At 45.6% G+C, this 26,363-nt stretch overlaps 1 protein-coding gene across 1 annotated transcript in view; it reads left to right on the top strand.

Annotated features, from left to right (window-relative positions):
- UBA1 (ubiquitin like modifier activating enzyme 1) overlaps nt 1-26,363 on the top strand; it is a 2,903,587-nt gene that overhangs the window by 559,431 nt on the left and 2,317,793 nt on the right. Inside the window, exon 6 of the mRNA XM_044080725.1 lies at nt 6,364-6,470. Coding sequence (XP_043936660.1) covers nt 6,364-6,470 — 107 coding nt within the window. The remainder of the gene's footprint in view (nt 1-6,363; nt 6,471-26,363) is intronic.

Here is a 26,363-nt window from a genome sequence, read left to right as displayed (position 1 = left end):
CAAGACCATTCTTCAAGGGCGCCTAGACTCCTGTCCTTACACTTACTAAATTTAGTATGCTAGGGTAATCTATCCTCAAAGCTAAGGCTACTGCTGCATTGATAAATATGATGAACTTAGAACAGTTGTGTAAGCAAACTTGCTGTAACGGTTTGTTAAAATGGTCACTACTGCATTAACGGCCCTCTCTCTCCATCCTGCTTGATTTTTTTATGCCAGGGCGCTGATATTTATTTTGTGTTCCTAGCATTCTCCTTTCAGGACTCTGCTTCCTTTTATCTGTGGGCAGGAAGGCTTCAAAGGGCTTGGTGTTGAAACTTGTCTTTTAGTCAGCTCAGGTCGAGCTGCCTGACAGTTTGGGCTTGTGAATGTTGCCATAACGTTTTGGAAGCTGGCTGTGTTTATCCGTGGTAGGATATAACCCATACAGCTAAGGTTACTACAGTTATTTGAACATCTATTGATGTCCTTCAAGGATGCATCTGCAGTCCTTACAAATGGGTTGTCCTGTCGTCAGGCAGCCCTTCGGTCGGCCGGATTCCAAAGTCTGGGTCTGGCCTCGGCTGGTGTCGCACTTCACCCGACGTCATAGATGCAGTTCTTCGGGTATAAAGGCATCAGCCGACGCCATTTTCCCCAGTCTTTCTTGCCGCATGGCGCCTGAAGCAGAAGCTGTTCGCAAGTGCCGGTCGGTCAGAACTAGAGATTACTACTACCGAATACTACTTCGAAGACTTCTAAAAAGCTAAGTACCCCGTTGGGGACTCTTTCTTGCCTCAGCCGATGTCAGAAAAAGTGAATAATTGTTTAACTTGTGGGAAACAAATACCTCATAAAGATTTCCACTCTTACTGCTTACCTTGTTTAGGCCCAGACCACGACGTCGCAGCTTGTCTAGCCTGTGTTTCTTTTAACCGCCGGACACTTAGACGTCGGTCGGAATTTGCTGAGCAGTTTTTTGGCTCTGATTTTGCTTATATTATGCCGTCGGATCCTCCGACTTAACAATCAACCAAAAAAACGCAAGGAAAAGGACCGATACTCGCGGTCCGTGGTTTCGGCTGAAACCGCGGTTAAGCCAACCGCGACTCTCGGCTGAAACCGAGCAAGCGGTTCTTCCTTCAGCCGAAAACATGCCTTCTACCGAGGCCTCTTCAAACCTGGTGGAATCTGCTTCAGAAATCCAACCTGCGGTTGTGGTTTCTCAGGAATTATCTGACACTATCCCCTTGGATATCTCAACTCCTGCACGTGGAGCTTGCTAGGCCTCCTGCAGCCATGTCCATTAAGGCCTTCGCCAGGGCTAAAGCAGCTAAAGCTACAAAAACTGTGCCTGTCAAGACCCCTTCTCACAGGCCCAGCTCTAGTTCCCAAATGCTTTCCTTGGCAGAGGATCTTATTTCTTTAATCCGGGGATCCCAACCTCATCCAGACAGGGCCTCTCAGCCACCTCCAGAGAAGAGGCCTAGAGCAGAGCCCCCTGAGCCAGTGTCCACAGATGATTCCTCTGATGACTCAGAAAATACAGACCCTCCAGAGGATTCTTATTCCCCTTACGAAGACTCTGATGCTGAAGAGTCCATCCCTTCTGCCTCTCCACCTGAGGAATTTTCCTTTGGGGAAACCTTGCATGCTATGAGAGAACAATTTCAATGGCAGGGCCAAGATTTTTCAGACTCCAGGAAAAGGCTTGGAACCTTTTTGCATTTACCACAACATAGGCCTTTAGCTATACCTCCAGTTCTTTCTGTTGTAGATGATGCATTTAATGATGCTTGTACTGCTCCTGATTCATTACCTCCGGCCCCTGCTAAGCCCGATAGGTACTACAGGGTCCCGGACACACATCACCATTTATACAAGGCTCCTTTTGCAGATCCCGAGACTATCTCCCAGGGGCCTAAGGCTGTAGCAACTACCTCTGCTAAAAATCCCCTCCCCTCTGAAAGGGAATCCAGATCCTTAGAGAGATGGGGTAAAAAAGTTTACACTTCTGCTACTGTCAGCTAGGGCCTTGAACTGTCAATTTCATATGATACAATATCAAGAATATATGCTTGACCAGTTAACTAAAAAACTGTCCTCTGATGAACCTTTTGATAAGAAGTATGTTCAGGAAATGGTACATAACATTCAGCAAGTTAGTAACCATTCTTTAAAATGCGGCTATGATGCACTGGAGGCTTCCTTTAGATCAGCCATGACTGGCACAGTTATCAGAAGGCATGCCTGGTTGAAAGAGCAGGCCTTACCGGACCATGTCAAATCAAAACTGTTAGATGCTCCCATGGACAAGGCCAATTTATTTGGTTCTCCTGCACAACAGGTACTGAAGAAGATGGAGGAGAAGGCAAAATCTGTACAAACAGTCAAAGATTTCTTACAGGTCCAACGTCCAAGGTTTAGCAGGAACTGGCCCTCCAAAAATTGGTCCTTTCCAGACTCCTCTAAAGCACAGAGAGGCAGGAATAGACTATCAAGAGGCAGAAACCAATCCAGGGGTGCCTACAGGGGACACCAGTGGCAGGGTAACAACCAGCGAGGCACAGACACAGACACAGCCACCACCACTGCAACAGGACAATCACATTGACTTGGCTCTGGCACCGCCTACCAGGGAACAACTAGAAGCACCCTTAGGCGGAAGGCTAGCCTTATTCTCAATAAACTGGCATTACATCACAAGAGAAGTGGATTTTACAGACAATAGACCAAGGATACAGGTTCCACTTCCATACCCTACCAGGGAAGAGAGGAATGCCAAACCTACCTCCAAATCAAAAGACAGAAGCTCTAAAACAAATATCTCAATTATTAAGGATGAGAGCTGTGGAAAAGATACCATCTATGGAGCAAGGAAAGGGATTTTACTCCAGACTCTTCCTGGTACCAGGAAAAGAGAACAAATGGAGACCTATTCTCGACTTGTCCGCTTTAAACACATTTCTCATTGTCCCAAAATTCAAAATGCTGACTCTACAGCAGCTTCTTTCCATGCTGGGCAAGGAGTCTTGGCTGGTAACTCTAGATCTCAAGGAGGCATACCTGCACGTCCCCATACGACCAAATTGCAGAAGATACCTCAGATTTCTTGCAGGATCAGAGCATTATCAATTCTCAGCATTGCCCTTTGGCTTATCTACTGCGCCCAGAGTGTTCATGAATTGCCTGGCATCAGTAATTGCTCATTGCAGGCTCCAGGGAATCCAAATTTACCCCTACCTGGACGACTGCCTGATACAAGCAGACAACAAAAACAAGCTAATAAAAGACTTACAAAGAGTCATTTACCTGCTACAGGCCCTGGGATATACAGTCAATATAAAAGTCAAGGCTGATACCATCCCAAAGAATAACCTTTATGGGTGCAGAACTGGACACATCAAAGCAAATGGCATTCCTAACTGTAGAAAAGCAAGAGCAACTACCTCTCTACTTCTTGGCATTAACAAAACAGAACCATCTAACAGCAAGAAAAGTACTACAAGCCCTGGGCTTCATGGCATCCTGCATAATACTGGTCCCTCATGCCAGACTACATATGAGAAAGCTACAGTGGTACCTAAAGAATTTATGGTCTCAGCACAAGCACAGCCTAGAAACCAAAATTCCAATAATCCCATGCCTGAAGCAAGAGTTCCTTTGGTGGGCTCAGGCCTGTCAGTCAAACACAGGATTGCCCTTCCACAGCAGTTAACCAAGCCAAACCATCACGACGGACGCCTCAGACCTCGGTTGGGGGGCCCAGATGCAGGACAGATGCATACATGGCTTATGGGCTCAAGACCAGCTACACCTACACATAAATCTAAAGGAAATGCTGGCAGTAAAATTGGCAATCCAGACATTCAGACCATTTCTCCAAAAAGGTCATTTGATAAGGACAGACAATACAACAGTAATGTGGTACATCAACAAACAGGGGAGGCACACATTCATACCCTCTATGCCGGATGGCAGTGGACCTATGGAATGTGGCTCTGAGCTGCAACATTCAGTTACAAGCAATGTTTGTTCCGGGAAAAGAAAACATTCTAGCAGACATATTAAGCAGGACTACCACGGATGCTCACGAATGGATGCTGCATCCGGACATCTTCAAGGACATCACAAGAAAATGGGGACTCCCAGAAATAGACTTATTTGCATCCCCACGCATCACCAGCTAAAGAAATTCTGCACAAGGACGTACCACCCACTTGCTTGGAAAGTGGACTCTCTATCTTTCAGTTGGAAAAATCTGACAGCATATGCATTCCCACCACTTCCTTTGATGCACAAGGTACTATTGAAGATCAAAGAGGACCGTCCAAGGATCATTCTGATAGCTCCAGACTGGCCAAGACAACATTGGTACCCATTGCTAAGGAGCATGTCTCGGGAACAAATATGGACACTACCCCTGGTTCCATTGCTGTTAACACAGAACAACTACAACATCCTGCATCCAAGCCTGAAAACTCTGCAGCTGACTACCTGGAACATTACATAAAATCAATTAACCCAAATTTATCACAAAGGGTTAAAGATATTATCCTTGAGGCTCACAGACCCTCAACACGGAAAAATTATGTAGCAAAGTGGAAAAGATACCTCATTTGGAGTACTGCAAAGGGAGAAGATGTGTCACAGGTAAACATAGCCAGCATCCTGGAATACTTGGCAGAGCTCATCCACACAGGCCTGTCCTATTCTTCCATCAAGATACATGCATCAGCTATTTCTGCAGAATACAGCTCTGATCCTCCTGTCTTCTCGCATCCTCTGCTTAGGCAGTTTCTGAGAGGAATTAAAAATGTAAAATCTCCTAGGAAACCACCATTGCCAGCATGGGACTTGAACTTTGTGCTAGAAAAATTGACACTTCCTCCTTTCGAACCAGCAGCAACAGCAGGATTACAACTCTTATCATGGAAAACTGCTTTCCTGCTGGCAATCACTTCAGCAAGAAGGGTATCTGAACTACAGGCATTAATGGCAGTGCAACCCTTCCTGATCTTCCATCAAGTTAGTGTCCATGAGAACAAATCCTACATTTATGCCTAAGGTGGTATCCAGAGTATCTTTAAATCAGGCTATCCACCTACCTACATTCTTCCCCAACCCACAGAACAGGGGAGAAAGACTGTTGCATACCTTGGATGTACATAGACAGTTACGCTACTACCTGGACAGGACCAAGGGCAATAGAAAAACTGACCAGCTACTGGTAGCATATGCAACAGGAAGGGAAGGAAAAGCAATTTCAAAACAGACAATCTCCAAGTGGATAGGAAATTAGATTTTGTTACTCCTACCATGGAAAGAAAACTCCAGAGAACATCAGGCCTCACTCTACAAGGGCTACAGCCACTACCATAGCTTTCTTACGAGGAGTGGCTACCAAGGACATTATAGAGGCTGCTATTTGGACCTCCGTGCATACATTTGCCAAGCATTATAACTTACCTTTATGCTCTAGATCCCGAGCAGGGTTTGCCACTGCTGTTTTGCAAGGGATCCTAACTACACCATAATTTCTTCTTCCTCCTCCCCTAGGTTAGCTATGGTATTCTACCCATTTGTAAGGACTGCAGATGCATCCTTGAAGGACATAGTACATTTTTGTACCTACCATAAATGTAGATGTCCGATAGGAATGCATCTGCAGTCAGGATTACCCGCCCGCCTTCCCCTCTGTGGTACTCCTAGGGTATTTGCCCATCTTATAGCTAGCTGGGGGGGATCTATTATGGTGTATTTGTTTGTATATATGTACATACATGTTTATTTTTTGTGTTTGCTCTCTACTATTTGGAAACATTGGCATTTATCCAAATTTAGCCATACAAGAGGGCACCTGGCATCTGGGGCAAGAAACAGAGGAAAATGGCGTCGGCTGATGCCTTTATACCCGAAGAACTGCATCTATGACGTCGGGTGAAGTGCGACACCAGCCGAGGCCAGACCCAGACTTTGGAATCCGGCCGACCGAAGGGCTGCCTGACGACAGGACAACCCATTTGTAAGGACTGCAGATGCATTCCTATCGGACATCTACATTTATGGTAGGTACAAAACTGTACTTTATGGTAAGTTTACTTACACAACTGTACTTTCCAAACTGCCAGACTGGTGGCATCTTTGCTAATCAGATGGATGTGTAGTTTGCAACAGTATTTTTGTGATTTATATGGATGCTTTTTACCAGCATCTTTGTGTCTTCATTTTTTTAGTACTCTATTTGCAGGCCTACCCCTTCCAGTTTATTTTGCGTTTGCACTGAAGACTTTAAATCCAATGCATTTGACAGTCTGAGATTTAATTTTAGAACATGGTGATAAGTTTGGGTGTAATGCTAACTTCTTTTAATTGGTATGCTAGGTCGTAGTTTTAACTGCATCCTCCCTAGAAGAACAGCTTTGGATTGGAGAATTCTGTCACTGCAAAGGTATTAAATTCATCTGTGCTGACAGTAAAGGATTATTTGGGTAAGTTTCTTGAATTTGTTCCAAGTATGTTTGAAATTCTGTGGTAATGAGCAAGTCAGCAGTAGAACAGTTGGTTTTGCTTTTGGTTAATTTTTGATAAAAGGCCACTTTTAAGACTTTGGATACTCTGGTTTCCCTTTTGTTGGTTTGTCAGCCTAGAAGTAACTGTCTAGGCAAAGCCTGTGTTAGATCAATCTGCTAAGAAAAAACTAGTCTTTAAGATTTAGTGTGCATGCACTTCACACATGCTGAGCTCAGTGGATGAAGCTCTCGCAGGCTTTCTTCTACCAGAATTAACTGTATGCCCTTCTCAAGTTTTTCTGTTACCCAGTATGTTTGGGAGAATTCAAAATGGCTCCAGACCACTTTTTGAGGAAGAAAGGTATTCTTTTTTGGTCTCTTGTGGTGCTAACTTTGGGGAATGCAGGTCCAGGCTTGTTCTGAGAACTGACCATTGAGTACTCTGCAGCCCCCCCTCCCAGGCTGACTGTTCCTCAAGGATGTCAGCACACTGCCAGCATAATGAGGTGACACCCTTACCTGTCTTCAGTTTTCTTGACACACACTGTCAGACGTTTGATGTATTTCACCTGTGAAGTCTGAAACGTCTGGACAGAAATGCTGCATTGAGAAATAGCGGTCATATTATGAGTTTAGAAGTGTATAGTCTTGTGCATTACTGGTGACTTGAAGGGGGTTTAGAATTGTCTAAATACCAATATGTTATCACCTGAGTTTGAAGAAAATTGCATGCATGTGCATAAGTGCTTCAGAGGAATTTCTTACTCTGCATTTTTTTTTCCTTCGGCCCAACTGCACGTGGTTATCTTGTATTTTGCCTGGGCAAGGATTAATAGCAAAACCTTAAGAGAAGTTCTTGGAGCTTAAATTGAGTAAAAGATGAAAACCCTTTCTTGGCATGTTATGAGAGTGGGCAATTTACAGTCCTGCTCTATTTGGGGTATTCTTATTAAAAATATAAATATATAAGGAAGGTCTCGCTGGAAGAAGGGAAAGGGATAACACTAGTCCCCCAAAGTTTCAGACTTGAAGGGATGCATGGTCAGTGGATGCTTTCTTCGTCTGCAAGCGCATTTTTTTGCTTTTTTCTGGTTTTTTTCATCATGGTGATAGAGATGATGAGAGGAAGAGCTGGAAATGCTTCTTATAATTCTTGTTTGGACAGTCCTACATTGATTCTTAGTGTTGATGCTGGAAACCATTTTAAATTTACCCTGTTTTAGCTTGTGTACCTCTTGGCCTAGTTCAGGAAGTCCTTGGTATACTCATATGCGGATTCAGTTCTGATTTGGATCAGTTGCTTTAAGCCTTAGGGAACCTACTTTAAGATTTCCAATCGTGAGGGAAGCTGGGAGATTTAGTACCAAGTCTTCAGTTGTGGAGAGCACGTCAAGTAGATATGTTTGCCTCATTTCAGAACAGACAACTCAGCAAATTCTGCACCAGGATTCCCTTCAAGCATGTTTATAAAACAGATGTCGTTTTCTTTCCTTCCTCAACTGTTGGGTTCAGATCTGGCCCTTGGATCTGACTCTACTAATTTTTCCAGCTCGTGGAACTCAAACTGTTGAGCTCCTCCCTTAGGCGTAATGCCCCAGAAACCTAATTTTTGCTATCTTCCCTGATGATATATACACTTTTAGCTGGTATTTGGGTTTACCACGAAAATGTAGAATGGAGGTTTGGCTAAAACGGGAATGTGGAAAGTCATTTGTCTGCTTCCTGTATTGCTGACCTTCAATACTGCGGTTGTTCTGTGCAGTGACTGCCACTGTGCATTCACACATCTAGTCAACGTTTTGACTAGAGATTGCGGACCGGGAAATTACACACACACACACCCCCCCCCCCACTGTAGTGCAATATATAATGTTAAGTTGTCAATCTCGCCTTCATTCTTGCTTGATGGGTTCGGAGCCGATCCTCGGCCACCGGCACTGCTAAGCTCGAGAGTCACTTTTACCAGCTCGAGGCAGCCCCATATCCCATGATGCAAGGCGGTAAGTACCCAGATCTCGTTTGCCGCTTCGCTGATGAGGTCCTCCTTTTACCAGCTCCTGGTAAGTGAATTGTTCTTTACTATTTTAGCCCCTTTTTACAAAAAAAACCTTAAATTGTTAGTTTTTACTTAGTTTTAATCCCTTTCTGACAGAAATTTTCCCTGTCTCCTCATAACTTTTAGTCAGACTTTCACCCATCCCATCCCCTCCCCCTGTTAGGGTGTGTGTGTGTGTGTCTGTTAGTGATACCTTTTGGTATAGTTAATTTAATTTCTTGGACTGGTGTGTGTGTTTCTTACACCATGTCTAAAGAAAGGGTCTCAGGCTTCAAGAAGTGTGACTCGTGCTGTCAGAAGATGTCTGACAGACGGTCACACTTCTTGCCTGTACTGTCTGGGGCCTCTTCACCTGCAGGACTCCTGTGCTATATGTCATTCTTTTAGCCAGAGAGTCCTGCAGGAAAGAAGAAATTGATTTTGAGGGGCCTTCTTAAGCCGGAGGGCTCTCCGGCTAAGTCGGCCCCATCTAAGACTTCTAAGTCTTCCAAGGCCCAGGCTTCTGTGTCCAAGCCTGTGGCCTCGGCTCCGACTCATTCAGAGTCGAGATCGCTCGGCTGGAGCCGATTGTGGTATATCTAAACCTTCGGCACCGATGGCTATCGGTGCCGACTCTGGTTCGACCACTTCGGTGTCGGCTCCGATCGGTTCCGACCACCATGTGGCCCAGGCATCGGTGTCTGCTCCAATCGGCTCCGACACCCTTACATTTATGGCCATATCTGCTCCGGCTGGAGCCGATGCATCGAAGCTACCTGCTGGTGCCGATAAGTTGTCTGCTCTGACAGTTTCAGTAGTTTCATCGGCTCCAATGGTTCCTTCGAGGAAGAGGTCTAGGTCCCCTTCCTTGGAGCCGATACTTTCGGCTCTGGCTTCGCCTCTCCTCTCGGAGCGGAGCCATCTGAGCCGATCTTCAAGGTCATCCAGGCTTTCTGACCATGATTTGGAGAGAGTGGTCAGTAGATTACTAAAGTCACAGGCACTGGCCCAAATGCTACATAGTCCATCTCAGCAGACGACTATTAGTCCACACCCCATTGCAGTTCCTCCTTCGACTCTACCTCAGAGTTTGGAGTTGGAGTCTTCGGGAATGGTTTCTGCTATGGCTGAGGGACAGATACCCCTTTCTGCTCCTTCAGCCTCTACTCTTATCTCCTCTTAGAGACCTTCCTTAGAGGGATTCGGTGGCCGGGCTTCCCTGGTCTCCTCCGAGGGGGTGAGTGGCATCGGACCCTTGTCCGAGCCCGCTCTTCCCCTTGGAGCCTCGGCCTTGGTGAGCTCGACTCCATCTGCCTCGGAGCCTTCCTTTTCGGTGGGTCCTGGAGTTCCTAGTTCTTCGGAGCAGGTTCTCTCGGACCTTCCTGGGAGGGGGGCCTTCGAGGTAATGAAAAGTGTGCTGGCCACTGGTCTCAGCCAGCAGTCTATTCCCTTAGCTCCTCCCTCTATAGTGCCTGTTGACATCTCTGCCACTTCTCTTGCTCCAGGACCCAGAGATCCTCCGCCTCAGGTTTCCCCACTGGGCATATCCCCCTCTTCCGAGGATTCTCCTGATTTGTCGGGGGATCCTCCGCGGAAGAGGACATGTAAGAGGAAACACGTAGACTCCCCCGAGTCTATCACTTCAGATACTGACTTAGATGAGTCAGAGGGATCCCCAAGATCCCCCTCTGAGGATGTCTCCTTCTCAGACATCCTAGAACTCCTTAGACAGAGGGGAAACTGGCCCACCAATAATCCCTCTGAGGATGATTCAGTATACCTGGAGGCGTTTGGATCTCGGCCCTCCACCTCCTGGGTGTCTCCGCCTTTCGACCCCCTTATGCAGGTTATTGCTCGAAAGGCGTGGACTGCTCCTGACTCTGTAGAGCCTGTCCCTAGGAGGCCTTCTAAATTTATTACTGCCCCGTCGGACAAGCAATTCCTTACAAAAGGTGTCCCCGCTGATGCCATGGTGATGGTGGCTGCCACCAAGAAGGAACTTGCAGATCCTTCCGTACCTGTCCATCCTCCTAATAAGGACTCTAGGACCATGGATAGATATGGTAAGCTGATGTTTTCTTCACCGACCTTTGCTATGTGTTCGCTGAACTATCTTTGTCACTTCACCAGACTCCAAAGGGATATCCTTAAGGAGCTAGGTGAAGTTGTGCAGGATCCTACAGCTGCGGGGGCTCAGGATAAAATTGCTTCGCAGCTAGGAACCCTTAACTCCATTGCAAACTCCTCCATGCGGCTTATATCATATGCTGCTGATGGAGCGAGTAGGGCCGCAGGTACAGGTGTGGCTCTTAGACGCCAAGCCTGGATGCGGCTATGTAATTTTGCAGATCCCTTTAAGGCGTCCTTCACAAACTCCCCCTTTGATGGGTCAGCTTTGTTTGGCCCTCAAGTGAAGGAAACGTTGACCAGGTGTGAGCAGGACGGCAAAAATTTCTGCCGTAGGAGTCTGTTTTTCCACCCCTTCTAGACCTTATCCCAAAGGACAGAATGGTGGCAAAATGTGGTTCCGCAAATCCCAAGGAGTCACGCCGGATTCACGTGGTCAGTTTACCCCTAGAGGCAGAGGGGGTAACAACAACAGACGCCGCTCTAGAGGCAGAGGGGGTCCACAAAACCAGGGAAACAGAGTCTTTCTCTGACAAGCCCTTTCAGCATCCTTGAGATGTTGCCCGGCTGTCCCTCCTTGGAGGCAGTCGGGGGAAGACTATCACTGTACCCAGAAGCCTGGCGTTCTCTCACTCAAGACAGATGGGTACAGTCGATCATATCCGAGGGTTACAAAATTCCTTTTGAGGAAAGTCCTTTCTATCCCTCAAATTCCCTTCCAGATGTACCACCCGGTCTAAGGGAAATTGCAGAGTTGGAAGTCTCAAAACTACTGCAAAAAAGAGCCATTCAGCCAGTTACAACAGACCATTCAGAGCCCGGAATCTACTCAAGGTTCTTTTTGGTCCCCAAAAGACGGAGACTGGAGACCAATATTGGATCTCAGCAGACTCAAGTCTGTGAGGAAGACAAGATTCGAATGGTCACTCTTCAGTCGATTCTGCCCTTGTTGCAGAAGGACAACTGGATGTGCTCAATAGATCTTCAGGATGCGTACTATCACATAAAATTCACAGCGCTCCAGGAGATTTCTCCGCTTTCGGCTGGGGTCCAGTCATTTCAGTTCAGAGCCCTGCCCTTTGGTCTCACCACAGCCCCAGAGTGTTCACCAAATGAATGGCAGTGGTCACGGCTCACCTGAGGCGTCAAGGATTCCAGGTGTTTCCGTATCTCGACGACTGGCTCCTGTCAGCCACCACCAGGCATCAGCTTGTTCAAGCCAGGGATTACACAATAAATCTTTGTTCTCATTTGGGCATCTCGATCAACTTCGAAAAGGCATCCTTATTCCCCTGCCAGTCTACTACTTTCATAGGCAAACTTAAACACTGTTAGGATGTCAGCTACCCTTACAGACCAAAGAGTTTCAGACATTCAAAGTCATGTCAGGATCATTCTAGCCAACAAGAAAGTACAGGCGAGAATGGTTCTAAAGGTATTAGGTCTCATGGCTGCGGCCATTACTCTTCTTCCCTGGCTCGCTTCTACATGCGCCTTCTTCAGTGGATGTTGTTCACTCAGTGGTCTTACCAACAACTTCCAATGCGTCACCAAATTCTGGTGACACAGATTTAAAAATCATCTTGCTTGGTGGATCACTTCTCCCCAGATTCACCAAGGCAGACACTTTGTACCCCATCCCGGTAGCCACTGTCACCACGGGTGCCTCCCTGATCGGGTGGGGGGGCATTATCAGGGCAGGATGGTTCATGGGACGTGGCAACCGTTCGAGTACCACCTGCACATAAATGTCCTAGAGATGAGAGCAGTGCTTTTAACGTTGCAAGCCCTCAACGACTCTCTTCCTGTAGGGACAATTGCAGTCCACACAGACAAACATGTCTGTAGTTTGGTATATCAACAAACAGGGCGGAACCAAGTCCTACCCCTTGTGTCGAGAAGCGCTCAGACTGTGGCAATGGGCGATCTCCTCTCATCGGTTTCTGGTAGCAACGCACATCCCTGGGAAAACCAACATTTTAGCGGACAGATTGAGCAGAGCTATTCTCATGCCTCACGAGTGGTCTCTCAAGCAATCTATAGTGGAGGAGGTTTTTCTGGAATGGGGTCGCCCATGTTGCGATCTTTTTGCTACTCCCCAAAACAGCAAATGCCCAGACTTCTTCTCTCTCTTCCCTCTGTCAGGCCATCCCCCCAGAGACGCTCTGACCCAGGATTGGCCCCAGGGACTTCTTTATGCCTTTCCTCCTTTTCCTCTGATCCCTCAGGTTATCCAGAAAGCTACCGTTTTGAGAGCCAAAATGATTCTCATTGCTCCTTATTGGCATCGACAAATTTTGTTTCCGTTCCTCCATCGTCACCTTTTAGTGCAGCCGTGGCATCTGGACCCAGTGCCAGATCTTCTGGTTCACCAATCCGGTCAGCTGCACCGGTCTATCCCTTCTCTCAACCTCTCAGCATGGTTGCTCCACTTCCTTCCTTAGCCAGGCTTCCTTTGATCTCTAACCCTGTTAGAGACATCATAGTAGCTTCTTTGAAATCCTCTACCAGGAGGATTTATACAAGCAAATGGAAACGTTTCTCTTATTGGGCTAAAGCCAAGAATATTGATCCTTTCACTGCCCCAGTTCAGGCAGTTTTGGACTTCTTAGCAGAGATTTTTCATGCAGGCTCCTCTTCTTCCACAGTTAGAGTTCAATTGGCTGCTATCTCGAACTTTCATGTCGGGATCGCAGATCACAATATTATGTCCCATAGTCTTTGTAAAGCCTTCTTGAAAGGAATTTTCCTGCTAAAGCCTCCAATCAGGAATCCTCCTCCTCAATGGGATCTAAATTTAGTGCTGACATCCTTGATTCTTCCCTCTTGAGCCAGCTGTTTATTGCTCCCTAAAATTTCTTTCTTGGAAAACATTATTCCTAGTAGCTATTACATCGGCCAGGAGGGTGTCTGAACTTCATGCTCTATCGGTTCGACCCCCCTATTTGGTCTTTCACAAGGACAGAGTATCATTGAGAACTAATCCGACCTTTTGCCTAAGGTCGCCTCAAAACTAATTTGAATCAATCCATTGATCTCCTGTATTTTTCCAAACTATTCAAACAGATCGGAACAAAATTACATTATCTTGATGTCCACCGCCAACTCAGATATTATTTGGACAGAACTAAACAATTTAGGAAATCCGATCAACTCTTTGTTTCCTATGCGGATAACAGGAAAGGCCTTCCTGTCTCTAAAGTGACTTTATCTAGATGGCTTTCTTCTGTCATCTCTGAAATTTATCTGCTCAGGGGAAAACAGCTGTGCTCAAAACCTAAAGCACATTCAACTAGGAGCTTAGCTACTTCTACAGCCTTTCAAGCTAGACTTCCTTTAGACACTATTTGTGCAGCGGCTACTTGGGCCACTCCTCATACTTTTGTTTCCCATTACAAATTGGACTTGGCCTCCAGGGACAGAGCCAGTTTTGGCTCTACAGTCCTCAAGAGTCTGTTCCATTGAGCCACCCAGGATAGAGGTGCTAGGGACGCAGTCCCATCAAGCAAGAATGAAGGCGAGATTGACAACTTAACATTAAGAAGTTATGTACCTACCATAACGTTCCATGTTAGTTGTCTTCTCTCGCCTTCTTTCTTGCGACCCTCCCTCCTTCCCCCAGGCCTGGACAGACCTTTCTACAAGAGATTATTATGCTGAAGACCATTCAGAGCTGGTCCTTCTTTCATCCTGTAGGCTTTCTTTCTTCCTTTGGGAAGTATTTATGCTTGGTGCTATTGCCCTTTGTCATCAAACGAGATCTGGGTACCTACCGCCTTGCATCATGGGATATGGGGCTGCCTCGAGCTGGTAAAAGTGACTCTCGAGCTTAGCAAGTGCCGAGTCGGAGCCGAGGATCGGCTCCGAACCCATCAAGCAAGAAAGAAGGCGAGAGAAGACAACTAACATGGAACGTTATGGTAGGTACATAACTTCTTATTTGGCATGGGTGTGGGGTGCAGGGGGGCTTGCTCCCTGCAATTTGCATTAATGAACTTTGACATTTTGACCTACTTAAAATGCAGGAAGTGTTTTTTTTAAGTTTGTTTTGAGCAGGTTGTCATTTGCACATTTATTCCTTTCATTTGTACTAGTTAAATATTTTTCTAATTACCATCATTGGTAACTCCTTTTCCTTTTCCGCTGTTCTTTCTCTCAGACGCATGCAATCTTTTTATACCCTGCTAGTTCGATCAGTGTGAACTGAAAATGTCTGAGAAGCCGTTGGGTTTTGTAAAGTGTACATCCTGTGACCATTAAATACCTTTGGATGTGCACATTAAATGTATGTATTGTCTGGGCCTTGCGCATCATGTGATATCTGCCGAGCTTTCAGTCCTAGAGTTTTGAGGAACTCGGAAAAAACAGATTGGTTTTGAGGTTTGATCCCTTAATCGTCAGAAGCATCATCTGGGTCTCAACCCCTTAGGAAATTTAACAAGAAATGTGGGAAAAAGCATTTCCAGAACCAACCTATCCTTCATCTCTGGGTTCAGAGCACTCTTGCAAAGTTTCGAAGCCTTCGGATCCGGCCCCCTTTGATTGGAAGTTTAAACCTTGCAAGTCTCCTCCGATCAGATCCCCATCATTGGTCATTGATCTGGTTTCCTCTCGCCAGCCTTCTCTCTCCTTGGATAGGTCTCTTAGGTGAAGTCATTCAAGAGCTCCTTCAACAGTATCTTCAACCAGTTCATAAAGAAGTCTGAGGCTGATGTGGACAGTATGATGAAGATGTCCTTCATGGATGCATCTGCAGTCATAACAAATGGGTTGTCCTGTCGTCAGGCAGCCCTTCGGTCGGCCGGATTCCAAAGTCTGGGTCCGGCTTCGGCTGATGTTGCACTTCACCCGACGTCATCTCTGCTGGTCTTCGGGTATAAAGGCATCAGCCGACGCCATTTTCCTCAGTCTTTCTTGCTGCGTGGCGCCCGAAGCAGAAGCTGTTCACAAGTGCCGGTCGGTCAGATCCAGAGATTACTACTACCGAATACTACTTCGAAGACTTCTAAAAAGCTAAGTACCCCGTTGGGGACTCTTTCTTGCCTCAGCCGATGTCAGAAAAAGTCAATAACTGTTTAACTTGTGGGAAACAAATACCTCATAAAGATTTCCACTCTTACTGTTTGCCTTGCTTAGGCCCAGACCACGACGTAGCAGCCTGTTCGGCCTGTGCTTCCTTCAACCGACGAACGCTTAGGCGTCCGTCGGAGTTTGCTGAACAGTTTTTCAGCTCAGATTTTGCGTACATTATGCCATCGGATCCTCCGACTACCCAAATTGTTAAAAAAACGCAAAGAAAAAGACCGACACTCGCGGTCCGGGGCTTTGGCCGAAACCACGGTTAAGCAAGCCGCGAGTGTCTCTGTTTCGGCCGAAACCGAGAAATCTGGTCAATCTTCAGCCGAATCCATGACTACTACTGAGGCTCCTGCTACCTTACCTGAATCAGCCTCAGAATTTTTGCCTACAACTGTGGTTCCTACTGATTTATCAGACACCATCCCTTTGGATATCTCTACCCCAGCACGTGGTGCTGCTAGGCCTCCTGCAGCCATGTCTATTAAGGCCTTTGCCAGGGCTAAAGCAGCCAAATCAGCTAAATCAGTGCCTGTTAAATCACCCTCACTCAGGCCCACTTCTAGTTCACAAATGCTTACTCTGGCAGAAGATTTAATATCGTTAATTAGGGGATCCCAATCTCACCCAGACAGGGCCTCTCAGCCCCCAGAAAAGAGACCTAGAGCAGAGCCCCCCCGAGCCTGTGTCCTCTGATTTTGCGGATGACTCAGACATTACAGACCAGCCAGAGGCTTCTTTTTCCAATTATGAAGATTCAGATGCTGAAGAATCCATTCCAGCTGCCTCTCCTCCAGAGGAATTCTCCTTTGGGGAAACCTTACATGCCATGAGAGAACAATTCCAATGGCAGGGACAAGATTTCTCAGAGTCAAGAAAAAGGCTTAGGACTTTTCTGCACTTAACACAACATAGGCCCTTAGCTATACCTCCTGTCCTGTCTGTTGTGGACGATGCATTCAATGATGTCTGCACTGCACCTGATTCTTTACTTCCAGCCCCTGCCAAACCAGATAGATTTTACAGGGTGCCAGACACTCATCACCACCTATACAAGGCCCCACTTGCAGACCCCGAAACTGTATCCCAGGGGCCTAAGGCAGTAGCTTCGACCACAGCAAAAAACCCTATTCCCTCTGAAAGGGGATCCAGGTCCTTAGAGAGATGGGGGAAAAAAGTCTGCACCTCTGGTACTCTCTCAGCTAGAGTTTTAAACTGTCAGTTTCATATGATCCAATACCAAGAGTTTATGCTTGATCAGTTAATTAAAAAGCTGTCCTCTGATGAATCTGTAGATGAGAAATATGTACTAGAAATGGTGAATAACATCCAACAGGTTAGTAACCATTCTTTAAAATGTGGCTATGATGCACTGGAGGCTTCATTTAGATCAGCCATGACTGGCACAGTGATAAGAAGGCATGCATGGTTGAAAGAACAGGTCTTACGGATCATGTTAAAGCTAAGCTATTGGATGCTCCTATGGATAAGGCCAGTCTATTTGGGGAACCTGCCCAGCAGGTAATGAAGAAAATGGAAGACAAGGCAAAATCTGTACAAACAGTTAAAGATTTCCTACAGGTTCAACCCCAAGGTTTAGCAGGAACTGGCCTGCCAAAATTGGTCCTTTCCTGACTCCACAAGATCACAAAGGGGCAGGAACAGACGCTCCAGGGGCAGGAATCAATCCAGAGGAGGTGCCTACGGAGGACGACAGTGGCAAGGCAATAACCGAGGCACAGACACAACCACTGCCTCTGCAACAGGACAAACACAGTGACTTGGCTCTGACTCTGCCTACCAGGGAGCAAATAGCAGCACCATTAGGCGGAAAGTTAGCCTTATTCTCGAAAAATTGGCACTATATCACAAAAGACAAGTGGATTTTGCAAACCATAGACCAAGGCTACCGGTTCCACTTCCACACTTTACCAGTAAAAAGAAGAATGCCAAACCTGCCCCCAAATCAAAAAATAGAAGCCCTGCACCAGATAGCGGAATTAATAGAGAGCTGTGGAAAGAGTACCAATAACAGAACAGGGCAAAGGATTCTACTCCAGACTCTTCCTAGTACCAAGAAAAGAGAAAAACTGGAGACCTATTCTCGACCTGTCCATCTTAAACACATACATCATTGTCCCAAAATTCAAAATGCTGACCCTACAGCAACTTCTTCCCATGCTGGGCAAGGAGTGTTGGCTGGTAACTCTAGATCTCAAGGAGGCATACCTGCACGTCTCCATTCGACCAAATTGCAGAAGATACCTCAGATTCCTTGCAGGATCAGAGCATTATCAATTCTCAGCATTGCCCTTTGGCTTATCTACTGCGCCCAGAGTATTCACAAAATGCCTGGCATCTGTAATTGCTCACTGCAGAGTACAGGGAATTCAAATTTATCCATACCTGGACGACTGCCTGTTACAAGCGGACAACAAAAGCAAGCTGACAACAGATTTACAAAGGGTCATTTACTTGCTACAAGCCCTGGGATACACAGTCAATTTACAAAAGTCAAGGCTGATACCATCCCAGACAAGAACCTTCTTGGCGGAATTGGACACAGTAAGACAGATGGCATTCCTAACTGCAGAAAAACAAAAAGAGCTCCCTCTTTACTTCTTGGCATTAACAAAGCAGGACAAACTAACAGCAAGAAAAGTTCTGCAGGCCTTGGGCTTCATGGCATCATGCATAATCTTGGTCCCACATGCCAGACTGCATATGAGAAAGTTACAGTGGTACCTAAAGAATTTATGGTCTCAACACAGGCACAGCTTAGAAACAGAAATACCACTAAATCCCATGCTTAAAACAGGAGTTCCTATGGTGGGCTCGGGCATGCCAGTCAAACCCAGGCTTACCCTTCCACAACTTTCGAGCAAACCAAACCATCACCACGGACGCCTCAGACCTAGGATGGGGGGCACACATGCTGGACAAATGCGTACAAGGACTGTGGACTCAGGACCAGCTGCACCTGCACATAAACCAAAAAGAAATGCTGGCAGTAAAACTGGCAATCCAAAAATTCAGACCATTCCTCAAAGGCCATTTGATGATAAGGACAGACAACACCACAGTCATGTGGTACATCAACAAACAGGGAGGCACTCATTCTTACCCCCTATGCAGAATGACTTTGGACCTTTGGAATCTGGCTCTCAGCTACAACATCCAGTTACAGGCAATATTTGTGCGGAAAAGAACACTCTAGCAGACATTTTAAGCAGAACCACCTCGGATGCTCACGAATGGATGCTACACCCGGACATCTTCATGGCCATCACAAAGAAATGGGGAATGCCTCAAATAGATCTATTCGCTTCCCCACAAAATCACCAGCTCAAAAAATTCTGCACAAGGACATTCCACCCACTTGCATGGAAGGTGGACTCTATCCTTCACCTGGAAAGGCCTGACAGCATATGCATTTCCACCTCTTCCCTTGATGCACAAGGTACTACTGAAAATCAAAGATGAACGTCCAAGGATAATTCTGATAGCTCCGAACTGGCCAAGACAACACTGGTACCCATTGCTGAGGAGCATGTCTCGGGAGAAAATGTGGTCAATACCCCTGATGCCTCTGATGTTAACTCAGAACAACTACAACGTCATCCATCCAAACCTAAAAACCTTGCAACTGACTGCCTGGAACATCACATAGCAGTAACTAACCCAGACCTTTCACAAAGGGTTAAAGACATCATCCTTGAAGCCCGCAGACCTTCAACAAGAAGGAACTATGCAGGAAAATGGAAAAGGTTCGTCATTTGGAGTACTGAAAGAGGAAAAGATGTGTCTAACATAGATATTGCTAACATTCTGGAGTACTTGGCAGAGCTTCTACATACAGGCCTGTCCTATTCCTCCATCAAGATACATGCATCAGCTATATCAGCAGAATACAGCTTTGATCCTCCTGTCTTTTCACATCCTCTACTCAGGCAGTTCCTCAGAGGGATCAAGAATGTAAAACCTCCTAGGAAACCACCATTACCAGCATGGGACTTGAATTTTGTACTAGAAAAATTGACACTCCCTCCGTTTGAACCAGCAGCAACAGCAGATCTACAGCACCTGTCATGGAAAACTGCTTTCCTACTGGCTATTACTTCAGCAAGGAGGGTTTCGAACTACAGGCCTTAATGGCAGTGCAACCCTTCCTAATCTTCCATCAAGATAGGGTGTCCATGAGGACTAATCCTACATTTATGCCTAAGGTGGTATCCAGAGTGTCTTTAAACCAGGCAATCCACCTACCTTTTTTCCCAATCCACAAAACAGAGGTGAAAGAATAATGCATACCTTGGATGTACATAGACAATTACGCTACTACCTGGACAGAACCAAAGGTAACAGAAAAACTGACCAGCTCTTTGTAGCCTATGCAACAGGAAGGGAAGGAAAAGCAATTTCCAAACAGACAATCTCCAAATGGATAGGAAATTGCATAAGATTCTGTTACTCCTACCATGGAAAACCAATTCCACAGAACATAAGACCTCACTCTACAAGGGCTACAGCCACTACCACAGCTTTCTTAAGAGGAGTGGCAACCAAGGACATTATTGAGGCGGCTACTTGGACCTCCGTGCATACATTTGCCAAGCATTATAATTTACCTCTATATTCTAGATCCCGAGCAGGGTTTGCCACTGCTGTACTGCAAGGGATCCTGACTACACCATAATTTTTATTCCTCCCCTAGTTTGGCTATGGTATTCTACCCATTTGTTATGACTGCAGATGCATCCATGGAGGACATAGTACAGTTTTGTACCTACCATAAATGTAGATGTCCGAATTGGATAGCATCTGCAGTCAGGATTACCCTCCCTCCTTCCTCTGTGGTACTCTAGGGTATTTACCCTCCTAATAGCTAGCTGGGGAGAGTCTCTTATGGTGTATTTGTTTGTATATATGTACATACATGTTTATTTTTTGTTTGCCTTCTACTATTTTGGAAACATTGGCATTTATCCAAAATTTAGCTTTCCAAGAGGGCAATTGGCATCTGGGGCAAGAAACACTGAGGAAAATGGCGTCGGCTGATGCCTTTATACCCGAAGACCAGCAGAGATGACGTCGGGTGAAGTGCGACATCAGCCGGACCCAGACTTTGGAATCCGGCCGACCGAAGGGCTGCCTGACGACAGGACAAACCATTTGTTATGACTGCAGATGCTATCCAATTCGGACATCTACATTTATGGTAGGTACAAAACTGTACTTTCCTCTCGACGCAAATTTATATAAGGTGTTCTTAAAGCTCCGACCCCATCAGGTCTGAAGACATTTATTTATTCTACCCCACCAGTACTGGCTCCTCCTCCAGTCTGACCTTTGGTTTCGGAGCAGTTAGATCCAAGGCTTCTGGAGTCATCCACTTAGCATCCGAAGATCATGGTATCTTCGATTCCAGTGATGTGCCTTAGTGGTCCTGCTTCAGAGTAGTTATGAGTCTAATGGCTCTCTGAACCGTAGTGTTGGTGCTGGGTCCGGGGTGTTGGAGTCTCCTCCGAAGTTGTTGGAGCCGTGTTTGCCCCTTGGAGCTTCAGCATTTGTTCAGACTCCTTCCTTGGGTAGTCTGTCTTGGGGACAAAGGGAACCAATGGGCCAGAATCATGTCTTTTCATATCAGTCTGTTTTTTTCTCTGAGGCGTTTTGCTTTCAAGATGGTGGAGAGAGCTTTCTCTGTTCCCAGGGTCAGGATGTTGCCCCCCCCCCCCCCTGCCAGCTTCAGGTTCCCAGCCCCATTCGTCTGTGCCTTGAGCCACAACTTTGTGCCATCAGGACATCCAGCCCAGATAAGTCACCAGCATACCCAGCAAGTTATACTAATTTTTTCTTAGTCTTCTCTGGAGCATCCCACCAAAGAAGTTACAAGAATGAAAAGTGCAAGTGGCAGCATTTAGCCTCTCCCCAAGAGTCTGCCACAGAGAATACTGATTTAATTGAGGGTAAAAGTCCCCAAGATCACCAACTGATGTCTCATTTGGAGACATTCTACAAATTTTAAAGCAAAGGGGTGGCTGGTCTCCTGACAGCCGTTTCCAAGAGGACCATGTAACTGCAAACTAGGAATCAATAACTTAAAAGAACAGGAACCAGGAGCTTGCGTCACCACCACAAAAAACAAATAAAAAAATACACCAAGTAGTATAATGAAACAAGCAATGCCCGCAGGTTAAAACCAACACATCTGATGTCCATTTCATTCTTCCTCACTGATGGGTCTTGGAATCTGCTGTATGATCCGATTTGTCTATTTTCACAAGACTTTTAATCAATCTTGCTCCTTTCACTCTCCATAATGTCTCTAATCTTCTCTAATTCCTCTGATCTCGTTTGCCGCCATCCAGCACAGACCTGATACACTGTCTCGAGCGACTTAATTGGTCAGAAGTGTGTTGTATTTTTTTCCTTGCCTTTTTGGTAGCATAACTATTTTTTTCTTTTGTTATCGTTAACCTCTCTTCTGTCCATTTCAATACCTCCCAAGAGTTAAGGCCCCCCCCCCTTCCACAGTCCTACTTCTTTCTAGTGCTTTGGTGGTTTAATTTTCAAAAAAAAAAAAAAGTCTTCCCCCTTTTCTCTTACTGGAAATAAGTTTTTACTTTTTCTCTGTGCAGGTGTGAATTTTTTTTTTGTGTAGTAGTGTCAGAAAAATTGACTGGATTCAAGTGGTGTATGCGTGGGCAGGATACCAATTTCAATGCCCATAAGAAGTGTGCACTGTTTGGGGCCCGGCCTTCTTCAGCCTAATTGTAATATTTGAGCAGTCTTTAAATCCCCATACTCTTGTCAATAGACAAATTAAGCTTATTTTAAGAGGATTACTATTGTCTTCTGAGAGTCAAACCATCCACATCCAAAGATCTTAAATGACGTGCCTCTTCTATTTCTCCAGGAGTTAAGTCAAGCAGCACTGAAAAACCATATAAAATGCCAAAATTATCGTATCCAAAAACATCATCCGACCAGAAGCAGGGCCCCTTTGGATCCAGCAGAACCCTTGGGTCCAACAGGAGAAAAGTCTGTAGCAGCATTATAGTCTCCGGACCCTAACACTTTGGATCAGGGTCAACCACTGCAACAGCCAGAGGTTTATTCGACTCCTTCCCCGAGCAAGTCTGCCTCGGATCCAAAAACTTTTGATAAGAGATCTTTGAACCACCTTTTAAAGCTAATTTAGTTGGCTCCGACTTCACAAACTGACTTGCCAAATCTAGACATACTTCTGCTTCCTCCAGATTCTATTGTAGCCTTTCACAGCATGATATGGTCAGTATGAAAAATCTTCTCAGTCCAGATTCAGATGGAAATTCTCGTCTGACTCCTACTGAACCAATGAGAGAGCAGACACCAGCCATGAAGGCCTGATGTCTGGTGGCTGCATATGTGGGGTATACTCTACTGTTCTTTTGATTGCTTCAGCTTTGGCAGATGGAGAGAGTCTCCTTGAGTATGTTATCTTTACAGGCAGCATGAGGGGCTTTATCTGTAGCTAGAACTGCGTCCTCTCACCCTTCAGATCCTGCCCATCCTTCATCTTTTCCGGGTTTTGAGTCTTCATATCGTGCCATAAGTCAGCCCCCCAAAAAAAAGGATCTCCTTTCTTCTGATGCTTCATCTGAATATCCCACAGGTCCATTCAAAAGTGCAAAAGGAGGCATACGGACTCCCCTCTTGGATGTCATTGTGGTGTCAGCAGCCACAAAGGTGGATCTAGCTGAGCAAAGCTCCACTGTCAATCCTCCAAAGGAATCTTAAGCACTTTGAACATATTTATGCTTTAGCCACCTTCGTGCTGAGAGAATTGAACTATCTTGCACACTTGACACGACTTCAGAGAGACCTGGTCAAAGAGCTGACCAACGCCCTGTCAGATCTTGTCAGAGGAAGACCTTAAAGTATCTCCCCATTTGGCTACTCTTCCCACTATATTTGATTTCGTAAAATAAAAAAATCGCCAACTGCCAGTATTAGAGTCCCCAAATAAAAATTGAGTAAAGTAAATCCAGCACACAATAGGTTAAGATGGCCACAGGCTTCAGACTGAAATATCTCTCGTTTATTGATAGAAATCACATAAGCGCTTTTGTTTCCTGCTTCATCAGATGTATGAGCTTGTGGCCATCTTTGTGTCCTGTTGTGTGTTGGATATCTAATTACATGATTATGATCTCTAATACTGCAGAGGGCACCTCTTGAGCACCTGACACAGGCACAGCCATTGAGATGTGCCTGGATGAGGCTCTGCGGGTTTGTGGTACCCTTTAAGCCATCCTTCACCAGTGCCCCCTTAGGTGGTTCCTCCCTGTTTGGTCCATTTGTAAAAGAAACACCTGCAGCGTGGAACAAAGTCAAGTCCTTTCTGCTGTAGGAATTAAGTTTTCTATCCCTTGTAGGACCTCTTCAAGAACTAATCAGGAGGGAAGAAAATTTGGTTCAGGATATCTCGAGGTGTCTTCCAGGATCAGCATGAGGTTTCTTCCTTCAGAGGCAGAGGACGAGGATTTAATGGCAGATGCCATCCCAGAGGCAGAGGGGTGACCACAGAACCAGCTCTTCAGAGAATCAGTCTTTGAAAGGTCCTATCAGTGCTCCTGAAGCATTGCTTCACTGGCTGCCTATGGAGACAGTCGGGGGCTGTCTATCATTGCATCTTGACACTTGGACAGATTAAACAAACGACAACTGGGTGCTGAACATTATTTCAAAAGGTTACTATATTCCCTTTTCCCTTACACCTCCATGTCCCAGGAAGGATCTCACCAGTGTACCCCCCAGTCAGAGAATACACCCTTCAAGAAAGTCCTTTCTTTGCCAACCACTATTTGTTCCCGTCAGTCTGACCCCAGTCTGCAGACGTCACCTCCAATGGTGGATGCTGTTGAATGACCTTTACTTGTCAGGCCCTTCTCTTTACCCTCCAAAAGCCGCAGTGACCACGGGCACTTACCTGCTGGGATGGGAGGGGGCATTACCAGGGAAGAGTAGTTCCAGTCATATGGTCATCGACAAAGACCAGATTGCACACCAGTGTCTTGGAGATGAGCAGTCCTCTTGATGTTGCAAGCCTTAAACTACTCTCTCCCTCTGGGAGCATTAGCAGATCATACCGACATGTCAGTCTGATACATGAACAAGCAAGGGGATCCCGTGCATATCCTTATTCGTTCTGCAGAGAGGCTGTAAGAGTTTGGGCATGGGCGATCTCTTTAAACCGCTTTCTCACTGCAGCACACATTCCCAGGGAAACCAATGTAGTGGCAGATAGCATATCCATCCTGAGTCCACATGAGTGGTTCCTGAACCTGTGTTTAGCGAACCATATTTTCAGCTATTGGGGTCAACCTTACTGTGACTTGGCTCTCCCCTGAAGAACAAGCGTAGAGTAATTCTCACTGACCCCCCCCCCCCAAAAAAAAATGGGTAGGCACCAAAGGATGCTGTAGTCCACGTTTGATCTCCTGTAGGCTTACCCTGCAGTACGTCTAATTGCAAAAGTCTTACAGAAAGCCAGCAGGTTGAGGTGGACTCTAATTTTCATTGCCCCTTTTCTGACCTCATCGGGTATGGTTACCCTTTCTATGGCCTCACATCAAATGTCGACCATGAATATTTGATCCCAGTCAGGATTTAATCTCACCCATCAGAGAATCAACATCCCAAGCTCTAGGCCCTACAACTAACCTGCTTGGTTTCTCCACTTCCAGTGATTTTAAAGTCCTGGCTAGCTTCTCCAGTCGAAGAGATCATTCTGTAACCGCTCAAAAACCTTCGAAAAGATTTACATTAGTAAGTGGAAAAGAGTTTCTGTTTGGACCTCGAAACAGAATGTTGATTAGTTTATCACCCATTCTTTTTCTAAGTTCACTTTTTCAGGTTGGTGCCAGTTTCTCTACTATGAAGTTGTAATTGGCAGCAGTTGCAAGTTTTCACATAGGTAAAGATTCTGCTTTTTCATTCTCCCATTCAATGTCCAGGCTTTACAAGGTCTTTATGAAAGGCATTTTTCTACTCGGATCCCCAATCAGACTCCTGTCCTCCTTGGGACCTTACCATCATCCTTCAAGGTCTTGCTCAAAAAATCCCTCGAGTCATTTGATTGACACAAATGACATCAAATTTTTATTGTGGAAAGCAGTTTTTCTAGTGGCTATAACTTCAGCTAAGTGTCTGAAATTATAAGCATTCTCATCCAAACCACCCTACATCATTTTTCTTAGGGTATCCCTAAGAGCCAAACCTAGCTTTATACCTAAAGTTGCCACAGAGTCAAATATGATCCAGTCATTTCATTTACCAGTTTTCTTTCCTAATCATTCCAACAAAGGTGATTACATGTTGCAGTTTGCTTGATGTTCATAAACGGCTACACTTCTGTCTGCACAGGATAAAAAAAAAAAAAAAATCAGGAAATCTGTCATTGTGCATCATTTTCACTTAGCCTGTCCACAGTTACACTAGCCAAATGGATTACTGATTGCATCTCGACCATTTAATCAAAGGTATGTAAATTCCTTGTCCTCCAAAAAGCACATTCGACTAGGGCAATGGCCATTTAATCTGCTTTTTCTGCTATAACTTCCATCAGTGAAATTTGCACAATAGTCAAGTTC

This window comes from Protopterus annectens, chromosome 8.part0 (assembly GCF_019279795.1).
Source record: "Protopterus annectens isolate FY-2018-M chromosome 8.part0, PAN1.0, whole genome shotgun sequence".
NCBI lineage: Eukaryota > Metazoa > Chordata > Ceratodontiformes > Protopteridae > Protopterus > Protopterus annectens.
Note: the sequence above shows the minus strand (reverse complement) of the source record. Positions and strands in the feature narration are given on the sequence as shown.